Raw genomic sequence first — 20,957 nt, 5'->3', positions numbered from 1 at the left:
ACCAAATAACTGCAGCGATCAAGAGCAGACTGTTAAGAGCGTCCCAGGAACTGGGAGTGTAGGCACCTCTCCAGGTACATACAGTCTTGAACAGGTTTTGCTAAGAGGTAAAGAGAAAGATTGTACACAGCAGTTGGAGGCCAGGGCAGGGTGTAAATGACCATGGCTCCCATTGGATAGGGTATCAGAACCAACCGGAGACTCTTCAGAAAGTGCAAATCAACTAATTATGTCTCCTCCTGCTGGCTTAGAATAACAGGGTGACTTGCTTCCTGACGTCTTTGTAAAGTTCTCAAGTGAGACCCCTACAGTAGGGAAAGAAGCCCTACCTCAAACCAAAGCCTCAGTCACCTGTCTTAATCTAAACATGTCCTAGGGACTTATTTTGTAACTAACAATATTATGCTGAAACAGGAACAAAAGGGAGCTCCTGGAAACCTTGAATGCAGTGGGTTTATTGTTCGTTGAGACAGGATCTCAACCAGGGTAAACCACTGTGGCTTCAAAGTTGACTGTGTAGCCAAAGCTGGCATTGAAATTCTCATCTTCCTGCATCTCCCCACTAGGTACTGGGGTTATAGTCCTAGGATATAACGAAACAGGCACGTCTGGTTTTAATGCAGTGTTTTTATGTGGGTTAATCTGAGGAAAACTGAATATTAGTAGTGAGGTATGACTTTATTTGTCAGTGTTAATGATTCTGGAAGCTACTTATATGTGTTCAAGAGTAAGCAAGTAGGTAACCAGTGTGCATGAGGACAGCCAGGTTTTCTTTCTAGCAGAACATTGTGTATATGAAAGGCAGGATAGTGTAAAAGGAACCCTGGGAGAGTAGGTGGGATTGGAGGTTTATCATCTGCAGATCTGGAAGTGGACCAATGTGTGCATGTATTCTCCCTTTTGAACTAAGGATCGAACCCAGGGCCTTGTGCTTGCTAGGCAAGCGCTCTACCACTGAGCTAAATCCCCAACCCCGCATGTATTCATTGTACTTCTGCAGGTGTGTTTCTTAGATCTGTGTGGAAAAGGCTTAAATGCAAAGGCACCTTGGAAGCACTGACCTTGCTCACTTAGAGCACAGTAGTTGTTATCTTTTCCCACTAAGTAGAACCAAGGCTTCTCCAAGAAATGGATGGTTCCAGAGTTGGCATAGGAAAACTACAGGTGAGCTTGTAACATCCTGCTGTGACAGAAAGTATGAAAGTGCTTAAGAATAGTGGGACCTGTCAAAAGAACAGGACTAGTAACCAGGACATGTAGGAGGAGTGATAGGCATTTAAAAACCTGGAGGGGGGTGGTCAGATGGCTCAGTGGATAGTTGCACTTCCTTTCCAGTTAATTATGAGGTCCTCAGTTCAAATCCTAGCATGCACAGGCGCGCATACACACACTAACTTAAAAAGAAAAAACCTTGAGCTGGGCAGAGTGTTGTGCTTCTACTACTATCTACTACTACTACCGGAGAGACGGAGGCATGAAGATCACTTGCATTCTTTTCTTTTCTTTCTTTCTTTCTTTTTTTTTTTTTTTTTTTTTTTTTAGATTTATTTATTTATTATGTATACAGTGTTCTGTCTGCATGTATCCCTGCAGGCCAGAAGAGGGCACCAGATCTCATTACAGATGGTTGTGAGCCACCATGTGGTTGCTGGGAATTGAACTCGGGACCTCTGGAAGAGCAGTCAGTGCTCTTAACCTCTGAGCCATCTCTCCAGTGCATTCTTTTCTTTTTTAAAGTCAGGCATTGCCATAAGAGCAAATCTAGCCTAGGATGTAGTGCAAGAACTTGACTCAAAAGAGAGAGAGAGGGAGAGAGGGAAGTAGAGAGGGAGGGAGGGAGAAAGAGAGAGAGAGAAAAGAAAAGAGAAAGAAAGCAGAGAGGGAAGACTGGAGTGATTAGCAATTAACTATGTGTAACTCTAGCTTCAGGTGATCCAACACTTCTGGTCTCTGAGGGCACCTGCACTCACAAGCACATACAGCCGCTGCGTGCGCGCGCGCGCACACACACATAAATACATAATTAAAATTTAAAAACCTTTAAAAATCGGAGTAAGAACCCTAAAAACCTAAGTCAGCACATAGAAAGGTGCCAGTGCTGAACCCAGGATGTCATGGTAGGTCCCTAGAAAAGTGTTTGTTTCAGTGGGTACTCTGCCACCCCATCCCCTGTCCCATGACCCTGACTGTACTAGATAAGTCACTGTGCTGTATCTCCAGCCTTGTTCAACAGTGCATTGCTACCTCTCCTGAGCAGAAGATGGGAGTCTTACGATGAGATTCCTGCTTACATTCATCTCTGGGAAAGAGAGTTGTGTTTCTTTTCTAAAATAACAGAGCAAAGCTTGTGTGATGTGTTGAGAGTGGGGGTTGTCCAGTAAGGCACTTTCTCTATGAAAGACTTCTATTTCTACCAAATACTGGTGTTCGGAGACCACAGCGAGCACACGCCCTCTCAGCAACACCTGCTGGTGACTGCAGGAAGACCCGACGTCATCAAAATCTGGGTGGGGCCTTCGGGGATCCAAAGAGGAGAAGCTGGGCAGTATAGAGTAGAGTGCAGACGGTGGATAGGGTGAGTCACCTCCTTCCTCTCCTGAGTATGGGCAAATTCAAGAGAAGCACAAGGAACTGGACGTGATGGCTCACAGGCTAAAATGGCTTGCTACCCTTGCACAGGACCAGAGTTCAATTTGAAGTGCCCATATGTCTCACAACCATCTGTATGTAATTCCAGCTTCAGGGGAATCTTACTCCCTCTTGGGTACCTGCACTCACATGTACAGATGTACATGTAAAATAATTTTCATGAAAAAAATTTTTTAAGATACATTGCTGTAAGCTGGGCAGGGTGGCACATATCTTTAATCCTAGCACTTGAGAGGCAGAGGCAGGCGGATTTCTGTGAGTCTATAGAGCAAGTTCCAGGGCAGCCAGGGCTACACAGAGAAGCCCTGTCTGGGAAAAAACAATAACAACAACAACAAAATATATATTGCTGTTGTTTGACATATATATATGTGCATTATGAATTCATGCCTGCTGTTCTTGGAGGCCAGAAGGGGAATAGGGGCTTCTGGAACTAGGTTGAAAGGATGGTATAGCCCAACATGGGTGCTAGGAATCATACCCAGGATTTTCTCCAAGAACAGCAACTGCTCAACCCGGTATTGGTGGTGGCACAAGCCTTTAATCTCAGCACTGGGGAGGCAGAGGCCAGCCTGATTTACATAGTGAGTTCCAGTACAGCCAGGGCTATTACACAGAAAAATCCTGTCCAAAAAACACTGAGCCTTCTCTCCAGCCCCAAATGACAAAAAACATTTTTTTAATCTTAAGAGGGAGAAAAATTTCATGCATACTCAATCTGTTGAAAACCAGTATACTCTGGATTGTGCTTGAGTTCTGTTCTAACCCATTTACTACATTCTCTTCTCTTTGGAGACAGAGTATCTCTTTTTTTTTTTTCTTTTTCTTTTTCTTTTTTTTTTTTTTTTTTGAGCTGAGGATCGAACCCAGGGCCTTGTGCTTGCTAGGCAAGCGCTCTACCACTGAGCTAAATCCCCAACCCAAGTATCTCTATATACCCATTGCTATCCTAGAACTGGTTATGTAGACCAGGCTAGCCAAGAATACATAGTAAGACCTTGTCTCCAAATAAATGGGCATTGGCAGCCCCTTCACACAGCTGGTAAGCAGCAACATGAACTACATGGACAAAGCTGGAGCTTATCCTAGGTGAATCTCCTTCTCACACTTACTCCCAGAGGGCTGGGCTGGCCACCTCATTGCCACCACATCAGCCCATCTAGGTATTCAGACATTTCTTCGATCCCCATTTTATCCCACAAAGAGTCCCCACTACCCAGTTCTAGACTCTCTACCACTAAGCCATGTCCCTAGCTCTATAATTCACCTTTTCTTCAGAAAACAGTTATAACTGTATGTACTTATTCACATCCCACAATCTGCTGGCCATCCTCTCTTTCTGCTCCCTTTTCTCCTGGAACTCTGCACCTCTGTCCTACTTAAACATCTTTTCTCCCCAGGAGGAGTCTGCAAACCCATGTTGTAATTGTTCGTGTTCTTGTCCTTCTCACTTCATACTTGTCCTCGTGCTCAGCTTCCCATTTCCCTTTCCTTGTGTTTGAGTTAGATTTCCTTCCTCTGATCCGACAGTACCTGCTAGACAAGAGCTGGCTCAGTGAAGCTTCCTCCCCTCTTGCTTGTCTAGCACTGGTCTGATACAGTGCTGCTTGCTAAATGGGGGCTGGTTGAGGTCTCTTGGCACTTGTCCCACATTTGGAGATTTTGACCAATTCTTACTCTGTTGCTGCATTAGTTTATTCTAGGCCCTTGTGAAGCCATCTAGAAGAGGTGATTTGCATAGTAGACTCTTGGCCATTTTCCCACTGTGCCACAGCCAGGAAATGTATCTAAACCTCGAAGTGCAGGACTGCCCTTTTGAAGGATTGCTGCTGCTATTGGCCTGACTGCCTACACTCGGGCACCATCAAATGGCTAGGAACTTAGGGCTGTGCTGGGCACTGACCATGGGGAAGGTGATGTCGTTCTAAGGCAGCTGCTTGTTCTTGGTTTTAAACTTAGCCAACCAAGTCTGGGGCTTCCAGCTACTTTCTTCCCATAGAAAGTACTTGAAGTTGGTGCTGGAGAGACCTCAGCACTCGAGAGCACCAGCTGCTCTTCTGAGAACTTGGGTTTGATTCCCAACACCCACTTGGTGGCTCACAAACTCCTGTGATTCCAGTCCCAGGGGATCTGACACCTGACCTCAGTGAGTACCAGGCATGTACAGACATTGTGCACTTGTATACATACATTGCACACATGTCCATGCAGGCAAAACACCCATAGGTATTAAACTAAGACAGTTAGGTTTTTAAAAAGAAAAAAAAAAGTACTTAAGTGTGTTTGGATTTGAAAGATGCTTGGTCTACACTTTGCTGTATTCTAGTTTGTGGCTTCCTGCCATGAGCAACTCTTGGTTTTCATGGATCCTGCTTTCTCCTTTCACAATGAGAAGGACCATGGTAATCTGTCACTCCCAGTTGTCATGTTAGAAATCATTCTATTCTCTTTGGTTTCTAAAAAATAATATTTTAGTAACATTTTATTTTAATTCCTGAGAGGAAACTGCTGCTTGTTTTCTTTAGTTTGAAGTCATGTTACTTAGATCCCACCTGCTGTGGGATGGATCCTCTTTAGAAAAAATTTCTTATTTTAAAACTCATAACCTTTGCCAGACAGGCCATAGGCAGGCAGCACTATCTGAGCATGGTGCTCCCCAGTGGGGGTTTGGTGCCCAGCAATGACAAGAACTCCCAAGGAACAGCTAGCCACGGGAGACACCTGTGGTAATGGGGTAACAACTGACTGCTGTTGATTTGCTGTTGTCGTGACCACAGATGTTTAAAAATAATTTGTAGGCAAAAGCAGTGGTGATGTTTGTGTCTGTGCAGCACTTTGTCATCAGTGGTAGACTTTAGAGACCACAGTCATTGAGAAAAGAGGAAGGCATTACCATCCAGGGAAGGTGGTCATCCTCCAGCAGTCTCAGGTGAGAAGGCTTAGTGCAGAGAACAGGTCCAGAGCCACAGGTCCCAAGGCTGGGCAGTTCATGAAGGCTGAGTCATGGCGTACCCTAGTAGTTCCTGGGCATGCCTCACCACTGCCCACACAAGGGCAGATCATACTCCATTCTCACACAGGAAGTCTGAGTCTGAATGGCTGGGTGCTGTCATAGTTAAACTGAGCAAAGCTTGTGTCCCCAGTACCTGTTTAAGCATCACCTCAAAAGCACCGTGAGACTGTTTAGTGACCCTGATTGTGAGACTCTGCATGCTGCCAATGGAAGGAACCATTTTTTTATCTGAACTTCAGGAACTCTGGGACCTTGTATTACACCACTTTCAAAGATGGGAAAACTGAGACCTACCACAATCAGATACAATAATGAGCCACATTGTCAGCCACTTGCCTTGTTTTTTCTTTGCAGATCATGTCCCCTGCCCCCACTTCCAGCATCTGCCTGGGAGCTGTTGACCAGGCCCAGGCCCAGCTGCAGTCGTTGTTAGAGCCTCACATCTTTTCTCTGGCTGTCAGACAGTAGTCACGGGAATGTCCTGTGCCATCTTCCCTCTCAAGTGTGGTTGGCAGAGAGCAGCAGATGCCCAGATTCAAGGCCACGTGCCACTCAAGTGCTGGGCTGGAGAAAAGACTCTCTTTCCCTGCTCCTTGTGACCAGGCAAACTGGGCTGAGTGCAGAGGCCTGTCATAGTAGTTGTGTGACTGTTGTGCACTGGCTGGGCTGGACACAGCCCATGGGCTCACACTGTTCGCCTTTGTGTTTGCCTCTGTTTTGTTTGGTTTGGTTTCCCTTCATTAATTATGATCTTTTTATGCTGGTTAGAATGTCCCCATTAAAGGTAAGAGTCACTCAGGAATCATTTATAGACAGAAAAATAGTCTCTGGCAGAGACTGGAATTTGAATGGGAGTGTCATAGATTTTAATTCAATTGTTGATAGAAATGTGACTAAAAATTTAGCTTGAAGATTTTAGTAGCTGCAGGATACTCTCTGTTCTGTTCATAGTTAGCTTCCTATTACTGAGATTAGTCCCAGGTTTACTGTGGTATAAATAATGTGGTGGTGAACATTTATGCATGACCAGTCAAGGGTTATGACATGGCCTTGTGTGAAGAATCTTTTTGAATGTCTTGTGTACCCCTGACTAGCCTAGGCCTCTAGCTTGTGATGCTCCTAGAGCTTCTATTGTAGGTACTTATTAGCATGTTTTGTGTGATTCACTGAGTGCTCCTTCCTCTGCTGAGCACTAGATGAGATGTAGGTCCTCTGCCTTTTGCTTGAGTAATCTCAGTGTAATTTGATAGGCAAAAAAGGGCATCTTATTTTGAGTCATTTCTGAGAATTGGTCTTCTCCTTAACCCATCAACAGCTTTCATGTGGCTGTCTGGAAGTTTTTCAAAAGCAAGTGAGAGACTGACAGTGAGAGGCAGTGGCTTTCTCTCTTTTGAGCTGATTCATCATAAGGGCATTGATGAAGTTTTATTGGAGGGATGAAAGGGTGAAGAGCTAGCTTTCTGTCATTATAACAAATAACTTGAGGCAGTGAACTATTTAGAGAAAAAGATCCTAGTATGGTGGAACTGGGGAGGTATAGGCAGGAGGATAACTACAAGTTCTGGGCCAGTGTGGCCTGCATAGTCAGTTTGTGGCCATCAGGGCTGCATAATGTGATCATCTCAAAAAAAAAAAAAAAAGTTTGTGTGGGAGGGTCCAGTCTCTTGGAACTGACTGAGGATACCACCATGGATGTGCATAGCTGAGCAAAACCTTTCACAGATGTCATAGCCAGGAAGCAAAGAAAGAGGAGATTTGGATTGCATAATCCCTATCAGGTATACCTTCAACAGCATACTGGCCTCCCAGTCGTGCAAGCTTGGAACCAAGGCTTTATGGTGTGAACTCTTAGGAAAGCTGTGGCAGGACTCGGAGCTCACGCAGGGCAGCTGAGCATCTTCAGGAAGACCACTGTGGCTCTGGCATCAAGCAGGGGCTAGTAAGTGTGTCGTTTATCGATTGTAGGGTAGAGACCTGGGCTCAGAGTGTTAGTGGAATAAGTATACATATGCATGGACTGATGCTGCTGAGACTGGACCTGGGGTCACTAGGAAAACACTGGGCACTGATCTGAGTAGATGAAGAGAGGCCACCAGCTCATAGTCGCCTTGGGGACCCCTGTCCTCTGCCACAAGCTGTGTCCTACTGCCTCTGAGCTTCAAGTACATTGGCCTCCAAGAGATGTGCTTTTGGATTATTTGAGGCAGGGTCTCCTGTAGTCCAGGCTGGCATTAACTATTATGTAGTGAAAGATGACCTTGGACTTGCAATGGTTCTGCCTTCACCTCCTAAATGATGGGGTTATAGGCCAATGCCACTCAAAGGGCTGCTTGTTTCTTTGTTTTTGAGATTGACTGAAGATGGTTTTGAAGTTCTGCCTCTATCTCCAGAGTTCTGGGATTACAGGCATGCACTTTCACAGATAGATTTGTTTGTTTGATTTTATGGGTGGGTTTTGTGCCTGTGTGTTGGTTTGTGCACCATGTATGGACAGTGTCCTTGGAGGCTAGAAGAGGATATCATATTCCCCTGGAACTGGAGGTTGTGAGTCCTGGATCCTCTGGAAGAGCATCAGTGCCCTTAACCACTTGAGCCATCTCTCCAGCCCCTTAGGTTGTTTTTTGTTGGTTTGTTTCAAGACAAAGTTACTCTGTGTAGTCTTGGCTGTCCTGGAACTTACTCTGTAGACCAGGCTGGCCTCTACCTCCCGAGTGCTGGGATTAAAGGTGTGCGCTGCTACCATCCAGCTAATACCATCTAAAGGAAAAAGAAAGAGAAACTGAGGTGAAGAGTGAAACAGAAAAAAGAGAGGAAATGGGCTAAGTCTGCTTGTAACACAATTAAATAAGCAGCCAGAGCCAGTGCTGGCTGCTCTGAGGGCATGTGAGTTAGGACACCACGCCGGGTGGGGGATGACAGAACTGGCAGGTGTGTCTTTGTGGTGTGTCACACTGAACCACACACTATCCTTGGGGCTTAAATACCTTGACTAAGTGTTCTTGAGAGTCCAGTTTTCCAAAGGAGACTGTAGCCATGTGGCTGTTTATTGGTATTCTGTGCTACTTCCAACCTGCCAGCTCTCTGGGCCTGTGTAGCCCTGACTGTCTGGAACACACTATGTAGACCTGGCTGGCCTCGAACTCAAGAGATTTCCACCTCTGCCTCCCTGAGTGGTGGGATTAAAGGCATGTGCCACCACTGCCTGGCAGAAACTTATTTTCAAAGTTTGTCTTTTTCATCACGTGGACTAGTCCTAAACTTAAGCAGAGACATCGATTTATCTTCATCAGTAGATGTCATCATCCTTCTATACTTGGGCAACCTGAGTAAAATAGTTCAGATGAAGTTAATCAAGTTTAGAACTCTGATTTGTAGTGTTTTTAGGTTCCCCGATGAGTCATCTTTTGGCAAAGCAGTTCTCCATCCCAGTGTTTGATCTGAACGAATTACAGCCCAAACTGGTGAGGAGGTGGTTTCAGAAATGCAGAGTCAACAGCCGTGCTCGTGTGTGGCTGGCTGTTTAAGAGCTGCAGAAAGCAGAACAAAGAGCAGAATGTAATAAGAACTTGTCAGGGGCTGGGGTCAGTCCTGAGGCCGCTGCCTTTCTGGAACATGAATTTCTTCCCGCCCCCTTCACCTCTGCTAATGAGTGCTGACATTCGAAAAAGAGAAAAAAAAAGACAGCTTCTGTTTGCTTTACTGCAAATAAGTGGCCCTGCTGTTGGCCGCCTTCCCGGTGGCCCTTAGAGTACCTCAGATGTGGTCAGTGAGGTATGTGCACGGTGCCAGCCTGCCGGCCTCATCCAGGCACTCTGCACCCGGAATGGCCAGGCCACTGCCTTCTGTCTTTGCTCTTCCTCTTGGTCCCACCTGGTTTCCTTCTGAGGCAAAGCTGATGTTACTCTCTGAAGACAGATGGACAAGGGGTTCTGCTTCCTCTGCTCATCCTCTGATCTAATAACTTGCAGTGAATGTTACCTTTGTGAGCATTCAAGACCATCTGGGAAATGCGTCTTGCAAAAATGTAGTCCAGTGTGGCAAAGGACCAGACCATGTGGCACCTTTGGTGCCAAATTCCTGCATGGTTCTGCCACTTTTGGATCCCAGAAGCAGACCTACATTTACACTCCTGTTCCTTTTCCCTTAGCAGTTAACTGAGTCATCTCTCACTGGATGTTTCTTCCTCTGAAAGTAGATAGGTGATGGTTCTCACCATCCTCTCAGGTTACTCTTGTGAAGATACTGATACATGTAGCCTGTTGAGCATGGCTCCTTACACATAGCAGGGTCTATCACTGTTTGGACTTTGTTCAACACTGTGGTGTTGGTGCCCTGTCTTCTCAGGAGTCACCAACAATGTGCAAGGGCCTACCAGAGAAATTGCTGTGGCTAGACTGGTGTCTGAGTTTCTCTGTTTTCGTGGGACATTGGGGAAGAGGCTTTCTGCGTAACAGAGTGTATCTGCCACTCCAGCCAGTCCCCAGATGCCAAATCAGGTGCCTTCATTGCATGCACATTTGGTGTGTGGTTAGAAGCCGAGCTCATGTGGCAGTGCATGGTGGCTGGCCTCTAGCTTGTCAAGTGCTCAGTACTAAGGGGTTCAGTGATGCCCTTGGAGAGGCTGACATACCAGACCACAAACAATACCCTGAGTGAGCAATAATTCCAACACATAAGAGTTGCCAGAGAAATGGAGACCCTTCGGCAGAGACACCCCGGAGATCATAGTCTTTTTCTTCTAACTGCTCGGACTTTGGTGGAGGCCCATTGCCCCTGTGAATTTTCTGTTAATGAATGCTGCCTCAACCATAAGCTTTCCAGATGCAGAAATCAAGACCCACCCACTCGTTTACTTTCATACCTAGGTCTGCCAGGCACCAAGTAAGTGCCTCTGGGGCTGGTCAAATAAAGAATCTGTGCTGCTTGGAAACTGAGACTCGGTCTTAGGTGCTCATTCGCCAAGCTGTTTGTCAGTCTTACAGTAGTAGGATGTGCTTTAAAAAAGAAAATCAAAAAACCTGGGGCTAAGCCGGATGGTTGTGGCGCACGCCTTTAATCCCAGCACTCAGGAGGCAGAGCCAGGTGAGTCTACAAAGCAAGATCCAGGACAGATACAAAATGACAGAGAAACCCTGTCTCGAAAAACAAAAAAAATCCCCTGAAGCTAGAGAGATGCCTCAGGGGTTAAGAGTACTTGCTGCTCTTCCAGAGGATCAGAGTTAGTTTCCCAGCACCCAGTTCAGGCGACTGAGCCATCTGTAACTCCAGGGGATCAGACACCTCTAGCTTCCACAGGAACCTGCAGTCACGTGAACATACCCACATGCACATACACGCACTTATACATAATTAAAAATCATAATTTAAAAAAGAAAAAGGAATAGTTGTTTAGTTGGGTCAAGTTCAAAATGCTTGTATTTTTAAGAGCCTGGAGCAACTTGAGATGGCTCGGCTTTCCAGTCTCCTTAATCTTCAGGAAGAGCTTCTGCCCTGTGGGGCTAAGACTTAAATGAGTGTATTTAGCTAACAGTAAAGTGTCTGTCCAGGTAAGTGCTGTGCAGAGCACCGGGGGCTGAGGCTGTGAAGCTGGTTGACGTGTCTCTCCCTCCATTCTGAAATACCCTGTGGTCACTCTGCCTTGAAGAAGTACACAGGTGACAGACAGTGGGCCAGTACAGCAGCCACAGAACGTGCTTGTATTGGTACTGCTTCATTTGGACTAAGTTCTCCGTACACAGCCTGGTGCCGAGACATGGTTGGAGCCTTTCCCTGCTTCCTTGGTTCCTGGAGATTGACGTAGTTTTTCTTGTGTTAAGGGAGATTTGTTTGCAGTAACTTGCCTGTCTGGTGAGTGAGTATTTGGCTATCCTTTCTGGCTGAAGCAGCCCTTTGAACTGATGCCTAGAATGCAGGCCTCCCACCCCAACCTCTCCTCCAGGTCGTAGTAAGGGGCGGGCCTTCTGCTGGCCTCTTCTGCCCACACACATTTTACTTGTTTCCTCCTCAGGAAAGCCTTGCCTGACTTTGACCTGGGTCAGATCCCATTGTACTTTCTGAGCACTTGTCACAGAAAGTGTAGTTGTTGGACTGCTGTAGTTGCCTTTCTGACTGCATTTGTAGGATGTACAGAAAGTGTATTACCTGTCACTTGGCCCACATTGGATTAATGTGTTATTTCCTATAGGTGAATATTATAAAAAAGACATTTTGGGTCTTCCTTCTATTGAGGTTTTGAAGTGAGATCAGAGCATTCATTATAAGATTGGCTCTCTAACCTCCATTTCCCTTCCCAGTGCTGCTGAAATTCCGCACAGATAAAGGGAGAGACCCCAGTTCTGAGAGCTACAGCGAGGACGCAGAACTGTTGCTGCAGATACGAAATGATGTGCTTGATTCACTGGGCGTCAGTCCTGACCTGCTTCCCGATGACTTTGTCAGGTTGGTATCTGAACAGACAGCTGGTTTTGGTGTTTGTCTTTATAGAGACCCAAAGCCTCAAAGGGGACTCCTGTGCCACATTTGCTATCTGCATAAACCACCTGCCAGTGCTATAACCAACACTACAAGAGAAATGAAGACTTGTAGGTTTGGTTTTCATGTGGTTTGAAATTGAAGGTGCAATGTGGTCTGTTAGCATGTTCTGGGCCTTTCTGTCTCACCTCTGTCCTGTGTGAGGGGTTCATGGGTGCGTCATTTCCTCACCTGTCACAGGGTGGAGAACCCCAGCATGTTGGAGCACTACAGCTTTTCCCTGCTTGCTGGCCTTGTGTTCAATGCTGTACTGTGTCTCCTTGGGTCGTACACTGTCCAGATTCAGCTACAGGGTAAATGAATAAGGAGCAAGTTGCTGGATCTAAAGGTGTGACTGGTCACTTGGTAGATATTGGGGTAGTTTTTTGTCATCCAGCGGCAGGTATAGATCGGTAGAGATTTCAGAGCCAGTCCTCGGGCTCTGGAAAGCTCTAGCCTTGGCAGTCTCCTGCTCTCACACAGTCAGGCTTGGGATGTGCACAAGTAGCCCTGAGTTCCTTCCATGCAGCTCTGCCATCTTGGGCACACTTGAGCTGACCCTCCTCTGCACATCCCCACTCAACCCCTGAGCCTCCAAGCTGTAACCCTAGGAATTTCGAGCACGGTTTATTTGCTGCAATTTCTGAGCAGCTTTCTGCAGCAGGACAGCTGCTCAGTGAGCTCATGATCTGCCTTAGTCCTCAAAGCAATGCAGTTTGTAGGTAAGGGGTAGAAGTTCAGGGAAGCACAGTGACTAGTCCCCTGCACGGAGGTCTTTCTGTGCAGCTATGTTTGTTAGCCCATACTGCTTCCAGGTTCCTTCCCACAGTACAGTTGGTCAGAGAGTCCCTTCTTCCTAGTGCCTTCTCTCTTTCTGGGCTCCTCATACCCAGTCTAGCCAGCATCACCCATGTAGGAGCACCATTGGTCTTTAAATCCCTGTGTAGCTGTGAACTGAAAGGCTGTCCTCCACAGCCAGGAAAGCAGTCTCCGAGGTACTTTGGCAAGAGTGACACACAAGAGCAGGGCTGGCAGTACTGCACGCTTGGCACCCTGCTCCTGCTGTGGGAAGGACGAGAACACGAGGAGCAGGCATTGCTTACTCTGTTCTTCAGAGCCTGAGGAGCACTCAGTCCCACCAAGCTTCTCCAGCAGACCCACCCAGGCAGTCAGTGGCAAGTTTGATGCTGGCCTGTGAACGAACAGCTAATTGACTAATTTGAGCATTTACGGTGATGAACTGACTGTTTATATCTCACCAGGCAACAGAATTAAAGGCCCTGCTTCCCAGAAGGGACAGGCTGCTATACATGGCCTAATGAGCTACTGGCTGGCCCTTCTCTTCCTGCCTACCCTCTGTAGAAACCGCACCCCCTGTCTAGGTTCCATGTGTTCAGCTGCTTCTCCTATTGCCTTCTAAGTAAGAGGTGCTGGGAGGCCTCTTGAAGCCTGTCTGCTGGCAGGCTGGGGATAGGAGAGGGCTGTGATCGAGGAAATGTCTCCCACTCCAAGCTGAGCTACCCCTTACAAACTGCCTGATAGTGCTGCTGAGCAGGGACAGCTATGCTCGTGTGCCTCTCCTTATCTGGCCTGTGCCATTCATGGTCTTGTTTGGAGTGCTGTCTCCTCAAAGAGCCTTCCTTATTGCTTTTCTGATGAGGAAAGATGGTCTGTTTCAGCTGCTGCTAACATCTTTTGGTCTGGGCTCACAGATAATTTTTTTTTCTATTGTTTAAATATTGTAATAGATATTCTTCAATTCCCTCTTTATAGTATATCATATGGCTTATTTATGTTACTAACTAGATCTCTGTTACTTGTACATCCACTTGTTACTTGTACATACTTGTTGTTACCCTGCTTGGATGTGTAGCTATTAATTTAACCATCACTTACTTTATTGGGGTGTGTTTATAGTGTTAGCACTTCATAAACAAATGTTCATAACTTTATGTACAAAATAATTTATATTGTATTTTTTAAAAATAGACATACAAACCTGTCAGTTGGGGCTGGGGCTGTAGCTTAGTGGTACAGCATGTGCTTAGTGTGTGTGAGTCCTTTAAGTCAGTCTCCAGCACCAAAAAGAAAAAGCAAAAAAATAAATCCAAAAGAACAAAAACAAAAATCCCAGGAAGTTCACAAAGGATGGCATGGGCAGTTAAGAGGTTGAAACGGTCTCTCTAGAGCCCTGGTTAGCCTTGAACTCGAGGCAATGCTCTTCCCTCTGCCTTGAAAGTTGATGGGAGGACAGGTAATGTGCCACTCCATGCTGTGGCGCGCACACATTATTAAATAGAGATGTAGATGAGTAAGTCAGAAATAATTTTTTCTGATTTGGCCATTTTAGCAATTTGTTTTAGGTGTGTTAGTGTGTGATGATGGGAGAATAGGATACATGTGCCATGGTGTGTCTGGAGGTCAGAGTACCTATGGGGTCTGTTCTATTTCCACCTTTACATGGGTTCCAGGGAGTGAACTCAAAGTCACCAGTCTGTGCCTTTACTCACTGAGCCATCTCCCTGAGCCTCATTCTAGCCTTTGTTTTGTTTAGTGGGTTGTTTTTTTTTTTAATTTACTTATACTTCATGTGTATGAGTGTTTGCCTGCATGTATATCTGCACTATGTGTGTGCAGGAGCACACAGGCCAGAGGAGGGTGTCAGATCCTCTGGAACTGGGCATAACAGGTGGTTATGAGCTATCGTGTAGTGCTGGGAATAGAACCCAGGTCCTCTGGAAGAACAGTAGTGCTCTTAACCCCATTTTAACCATTTTTGGTTATGTATTCCTTGGCATTAATTCTGTTCTCACTGTTGCACAACCACCATCATCTACCTAGTCTATTCCGCCCGTTCCTGGGGCCTCCAGTGTACTCTGTCCTAAATCTCTCATGTAAGTACAATTGTGTAGTATTTGACTTAGGCATCAGACATCTCAGCACATACCTGTCCTCCCATCAACTTTCAAGGCAGAGGGAAGAGCATTGCCTCGAGTTCAAGGCTAACCAGGGCTCTAGAGAGACCATTTCAACCTCTTAACTGCCCATGCCATCCTTTGTGAACTTCCTGGGATTTTTGTTTTTGTTCTTTTGGATTTATTTTTTTGCTTTTTCTTTTTGGTGCTGGAGACTGACTTAAAGGACTCAAACACACTAAGCACATGCTGTACCACTAAGCTACAGCCCCAGCCCCAGCCCCAACTGACAGGTTTGTATGTCTATGGGTAGGTGCCCCATACATGGGCTTTCATATGGATGTGAAGACCAAAGGTTGAATTGAGGTATCTTCCTCAGTCATTCTCCATCTTGTGTTTCTAAGACAGAGTCTCTCACCGAACCTGGAGGTTGCTGACTGGTTAAACTAGCTGGCCAGAAAGCCCTAGGTATCATCTTGTCTCCATCATGCCTAGCTTTCACATGGGTTCTGGGTTCAGGTCTTAGTGTCTGTATACTCTCTAGTAGACCTGACTGTTGAAGAATTCACAGAGATCCACCTGCCTCTGCCTCTGCCTCTGCCTCTGCCTCTCAGTGCTGAGGCTAAAGACATGGGCCACCACAGCCTAAAACAGTACTTTTGAGGAGGGGAAAAACAAAATACTGTAGAGTGTATCAGACAGAATGTAGGTGTGTGAGTAGATTTTGTTTGTTTAACAAGCTGGCTGTGGTAGCATGTCCTGTAATGTCAGGTGCTCAGGAGGCAAAGGCAGGAAGATCACAAGTTCAAGGCCAGTTTGGACAGTTTAGTAAGCTCTCATCTCAGAAGGTAAGAAGAGAGCAAAGGGTGTATCTCTGGCAGAGCACCTGCCTGGCATGCACCAGACCCTGGATTAGTCCCCAGCACCGTAAGAATGAACAAAAAGACTGGGCGTGGGAGTGCTGCTCACTTCCCTCACTTTCAGTTCCTAGTATTCCTGAGACTAAAGTGGGAGCATTCTGAGGGTTGGGGCCAGCTTGAGCTACCTAATATTGTTTTTGGTTTTGTTTTGTGATAAAAGGAGCATTGTTACCACATTTAGTCATGTGTGCCTGGGGTTTACTGTGCCATATGGCATGGGTCTCTTTAATATGCAGCAGACCCTTTGGATGGTTTGTGCATGGTTCCTTGATGGCAGTTTAAACACTTATCATTGACTTACCAGATCATGAAATGGGTGGTGGTAGTTGAGTTTACATTATATGTGTGTGGGTGGTATGCCTTTAAAATTGTCTAGAAGGCATGTGTACCCATGTAAAAGGGTCAGGTGGCCTGCGGCCCCAGTTTGCTCCTCTGACTGACCCCTCTGTGCTCTGGGCTGGGAACTAGCTGGGCAGCTTCCTTTGGGAGCCTATAGCTAAATGTGTTTGAACCCCGGGATGGTGATTTGGAGGGTCAGCTGACAGTCTCCTCTGAGATTGTCCTCTGAGTACTCAAGCCAAGCCCAGAAGGAAGGAACTGCTTTCTAAGGAGGGTCATGAAGACTTGTTTCCCATCTTCTGCATGTTAACACAGCCTGCTTGCCCATGGTTCTGGGAATAGCATACAGAGAGAGGAACACACTGCCTGTGTGCTGAGAGGAGAATTGCGGGAATGTGCTGGGGCACTCACACATCTGGTATTTGTAGGGCCTTATTTTTAGGAAGCACAGAGATATTCTTTCCTTCAACTTTGAAAAAAAAAAATCATGTGAAGTGCTTTCCAAAGTTAAAGGTCTTTCCCACCCATTTAAGGAGCCCCTGGGGTCAGATTTAATTTTCACGCCTGGATGCCAGTTCTAGCACTCCCCTCTGGCTAGGACTTTTATCCAGGATAAACCCCCCCCCCCCCCATGCCCTGGTGCTATGTTTTACTGTCTGTCTTCTAGGTACTGCATCTCTGAGATGGCCCCAGTATGTGCCGTGGTTGGAGGGATCTTGGCACAGGAAATTGTGAAGGTAAAGTCATCATGGAACTCACTGTTGACCCCAGCGCCCTGACTACGTACTATAGAGCCAAGGGCTGGTGGCTGGCTCAGACCTGGCTCATCTCTTACCCTGGCTTTCTACCCAGCCTGTCCATGGGCCGGCCAGCCGGCCAGCCAGCCAGCCAATGGCCTCAGTTCTTCCCATAGTTGCTACTTTCTCTGCAGTGCCAGCTGTATGAGCAGATCAAGATCCTAGTTAAAGAGGGAAACAGAGAGATGCCAACGCCTGTGCTCCTAACCTAAACCCATCAGTGTGTCAGGGCACCCCGCTTATTCCGAATGCTGTGGATATCTATAGCCAAGGTGTAAGTTCAGTGTCTGTGGGGCCTATGCTCTGCCAGCAGCTACGTGAGGTTCTACAGTGACCTGTGACTTAATGTTATGGACAGTTAATGTACTCTTTCTAGAGTGGTTGGGTTGCTAAAATGTTGGCAGACTTTGAAATGGATTTGATTCCCTTTGGAGACTTTGCTATCTGCCCAACTTTGTTATATTTGTCTTATGCAGGGAACAGCGGTGAAGGGTGTGCCAGCACACCCAAGGCCCCTGGGTCAGTCCCTAGAAACTTTGTTGTTTCAGATGGTCTCAGTCTGTAACCCATGCTGACCTTGAACTCTCAGTCCTTGTGCCTCAGCCTCCTGAGTGCTGGGATTGTAAGCATGAGCCACCACGGCGACTCTCTGTGTAGAGTCTCTGGGAGCTGCTCGTCCTTGCTGGTTGTGGACAGAGGTGTGCTGGCTGCCTGACTTCCCCACCTCTCTGCGAGTAAATTCAGACCAAGGGGGACACTGGCTCTTTTCACTCCCACTGCCTGGCTCTCTGGACTAAACTTACTTGCCCAAGTCTCACCTGCTTCTGCACTCTAGACTCAGCTGTAGAAGCAAGAGCCCAGCATCTCGAGATGCTGTCCTGCAGATGGCGCCCTAACAACACCCGTCCAGAGACTGCATGGCAGTTTGTCCTGGGGGTGTGCAGAGTGGAGGTTGGGGCAGGTGGCCTGGAGCCATTGTTGGTGATGGCTTCTGCGCACCCCTGTCCTGATGCTGCCCCCTCCTTCCCTCCTGCCGGCCGGCCGGCACAGCTGTTGCTCAGCATCTCGTTTCTGTTTACCCCAGACAGTCAGCGCACTCCACATTCTTGGTTGCTGGGTGTGTTTGGAATCTCGTACCCCATCTTGCTCGGGAAGCACTTTACCTTTTGCCCCTTGTTCACCCTGTGCCCTGTCCCTTCATCCCCTCCACTCCCTCTGCTTACAACATTTTGGCCAGCTGGCAGGAGGGCCTGCATCTGAGGCCCTCTCTCTGGGAACCTATAAAAAGTACACAGGAGGAGTTAGAGGACAAGTGTGAAAGTCTGCTTTCGCTTCCTTCCTTCCTTCCTTGCACCCTTCTAGTTGCCACTGTCCTGGCAGGCTTTAGGCTTCGGTCATCCCTGTCCCGTGACTTTGCGCACGTAGTGGTAGAGGCAGTACCAAAAGCAGCAGCCAGCACGCAAACCTGTGTCAGAGTGAGTCATGTCAGCTCCAGCCGGCATCTGCAGCTCCAGCTGCTCGGGCTGAACCACAGGAGACCAAGGCCAGCCTAGACATGGGTCACTCTGCTTTGGGGTCAGTGCTCTTGGAGTGTTCTGTCTCTGGCATCCTCAGACAGTACTTCTTCCTCCACCCACCCCCAGTGGTAACAACATCTTCTGAGAATGTGCCCTGAGGAGGGCACAAGAAAGAGGTGGTAGATATGTTTCTAGACATGCTAGTGACTCCTGGGAACAATGGCATGCCGCCTTGGTTGAGGAACACAGCCCTGAATCGTCTATGTATGATTCAGTTTGTCTGTTTAAGGCAGGGTCTCACTGTGTCTGGCTGCACTGTGTAGACCTCGCTGGCCTTGGACTCACAGATCTGAGTGTTGAAGTTGAAGCCTGTGCCATCACCCTGGCTATTGAATCGCCTTTTATGATGCATGAAAACACATGTGGAGGGCTGGAGAGATGGCTCAGAGGTTCAGAGCACTGCTTGCTCTTCCAAAGGTCCTGAGATCAATTCCCATCAACCACAGGGTGGCTCACAACCATCTGTAATGAAGTCTGGTGCCCTCTTCTGGCCTGCAGGGATATGTGCAGACAGGATACTATACATAATAAATAAATAAATCTTTTTAAAAGAAGAAAGAAAACACATGTGGAGGTCACAGGACAACTTGCAGGAGTTAGTTCTCTCTATGCCATGGGGGGTTCAGGGATTGAACATAAGTTCAACATAAGTGTCAGGCTTAGCAGAAACTTTTACCCAGAGTCCTCTTGGCCCTTATTTTGTAACTTTTATTTCATTTTTCCCAGTCCACTTTTAGAAGGCCTGTCAATTTGTTGTCCTCTCTTAATACTTAATGTTACATCTCTTAATATTGAAGCTGAGCCCTCTTGTCTTTCCCCAGGCCCTGTCTCAGCGGGACCCTCCTCACAACAACTTCTTCTTTTTCGATGGCATGAAGGGGAGTGGAATTGTGGAGTGCCTGGGTCCCAAGTGAGGCTGAGGTATGGCGGCGCAGAGGTGTGTGCGTGCCTGCTCCAAGCCCACCTGTCACCTGCCGGCTTCCCAAGAAGGCATGTCTGAATGACAAAGATTTTCCTAAAGCAAGTAGGCCAGACTTTGTCCTGCTTCTGTCCTAGCAGGTGTCAAGGACCTGCTGGTTCTGGAATGCGACTGTCCCATAGCACCCCCTCTGGCACTGCTCATTCACGCTGTCACTGGAGGCTGGCAGTTCCTGGCAAGAGTAGCATGCTTCATCATGCTTCATGGTATCGGAGCTTCTTGCAACCTTTTGGACTTTGTATAACAGAATGGGGCGGGCTTCAGCAGAGCTATGAGGCCCAGAGCCTTTGACCAAGGCCCAGTGGAAACGGACTTGTGCCAAACCCGAAGGACTGAGGGCAGCCCTCGGTTACTGAGCTTTCACCAGGCTTGAGGCCTGGGCTTTGGGAAGGGAGAGGCTGTCACCTACCTATCTTATAAGTTAAACCTTAGTGGAACTGTTCATTTCTTGTCTTTTAGGTGTGAGCCTATGAGCCTAACCTTTAATGGCTGAGCCATCTCTCAGCCAAACAAAATTTTTATTTCTAAAAAGGCAGATTCAGTGCCAGGGGCCATGTAATCCTAGAAATTGGTATACAGGGCCAGGAGGATTGTCTTAAGTTTCAAGGCCAAGTTGCTCTACATAATGTACCAAGAACCTGTCTCAAAATATAATAAAAGGTGTGTTCCAGAGTTAGAGGTGGCTGCCTCCCCCAGTCCCTGTCTTGGGCACCCAGGTCCTCCAGTGGCAGGGCTGGGTTGGTTTGGTCTTCTCGAGGTGGGACAACTTGTCTTCTCTAGTTCATAGATTCCCTTGGTTGTTTGTGAGGACTGATAATAAAGTAATAATAATTCTCTCAAGCTTGCCTGTCTCATCTGTTTTAGAAACTTGTGGTTGGCTGGTCTCCCCTTTTCCCCAAACCTGAAGAATCTCACATTTCAGATCCTTTCTGTCTCCAGTGACACCACCTTTGTTTCTTCGTCGTTGTCCTTTTGATAATGCAGCACCTGGGCTGCACAGGCAGGACACACAGATGCCTCTATTTCTGCCTGTGTGTTGAGGGTTCCAGCTGTGTGCTGTCCACCGAGTGAGTGATCCTGAGAGTCTGGACGCCTAACCTGTGCTTAACAGTGGCACGTGGCGCACACTCTTGGGAGCTGAGATAGGAAGATCACAAGTTCAAGGCCAGCCTCTGCTGTGCAGCAAGTTCAGGAAGCGGTGAGCAGAGTCCTACGGCTCATAAGATTGCACTACCATCAGTTCCAATTCTTAGCCCTT

The 20,957-nt window shown here is 47.1% G+C and overlaps 1 protein-coding gene across 3 annotated transcripts in view; it reads left to right on the top strand.

Annotated features, from left to right (window-relative positions):
• The window catches only part of Sae1 (SUMO1 activating enzyme subunit 1), a 54,749-nt gene extending 34,210 nt beyond the window's left edge, over window positions 1-20,539 (top strand). For 2 of the 3 annotated variants that reach the window (XM_036198433.1, XM_036198434.1), the window contains exons 7-9: window positions 11,956-12,100; window positions 17,014-17,083; window positions 19,542-20,539. In XM_036198433.1, the coding sequence (XP_036054326.1) occupies window positions 11,956-12,100; window positions 17,014-17,083; window positions 19,542-19,634 (308 nt within the window). In that variant the 3' untranslated portion in view covers window positions 19,635-20,539. Of the gene's footprint in view, window positions 1-11,955; window positions 12,101-17,013; window positions 17,084-19,541 lie in introns of those variants that run through there. The other variant, XM_036198435.1, reaches the window with a different exon arrangement.
• The last annotated feature ends 418 nt before the right edge of the window (window positions 20,540-20,957 follow it).

The sequence above is a fragment of the Onychomys torridus genome, chromosome 1 (genome assembly GCF_903995425.1).
Source record: "Onychomys torridus chromosome 1, mOncTor1.1, whole genome shotgun sequence".
Lineage (NCBI taxonomy): Eukaryota > Metazoa > Chordata > Mammalia > Rodentia > Cricetidae > Onychomys > Onychomys torridus.
This window is presented reverse-complemented; position numbering and strand designations above follow the sequence as displayed.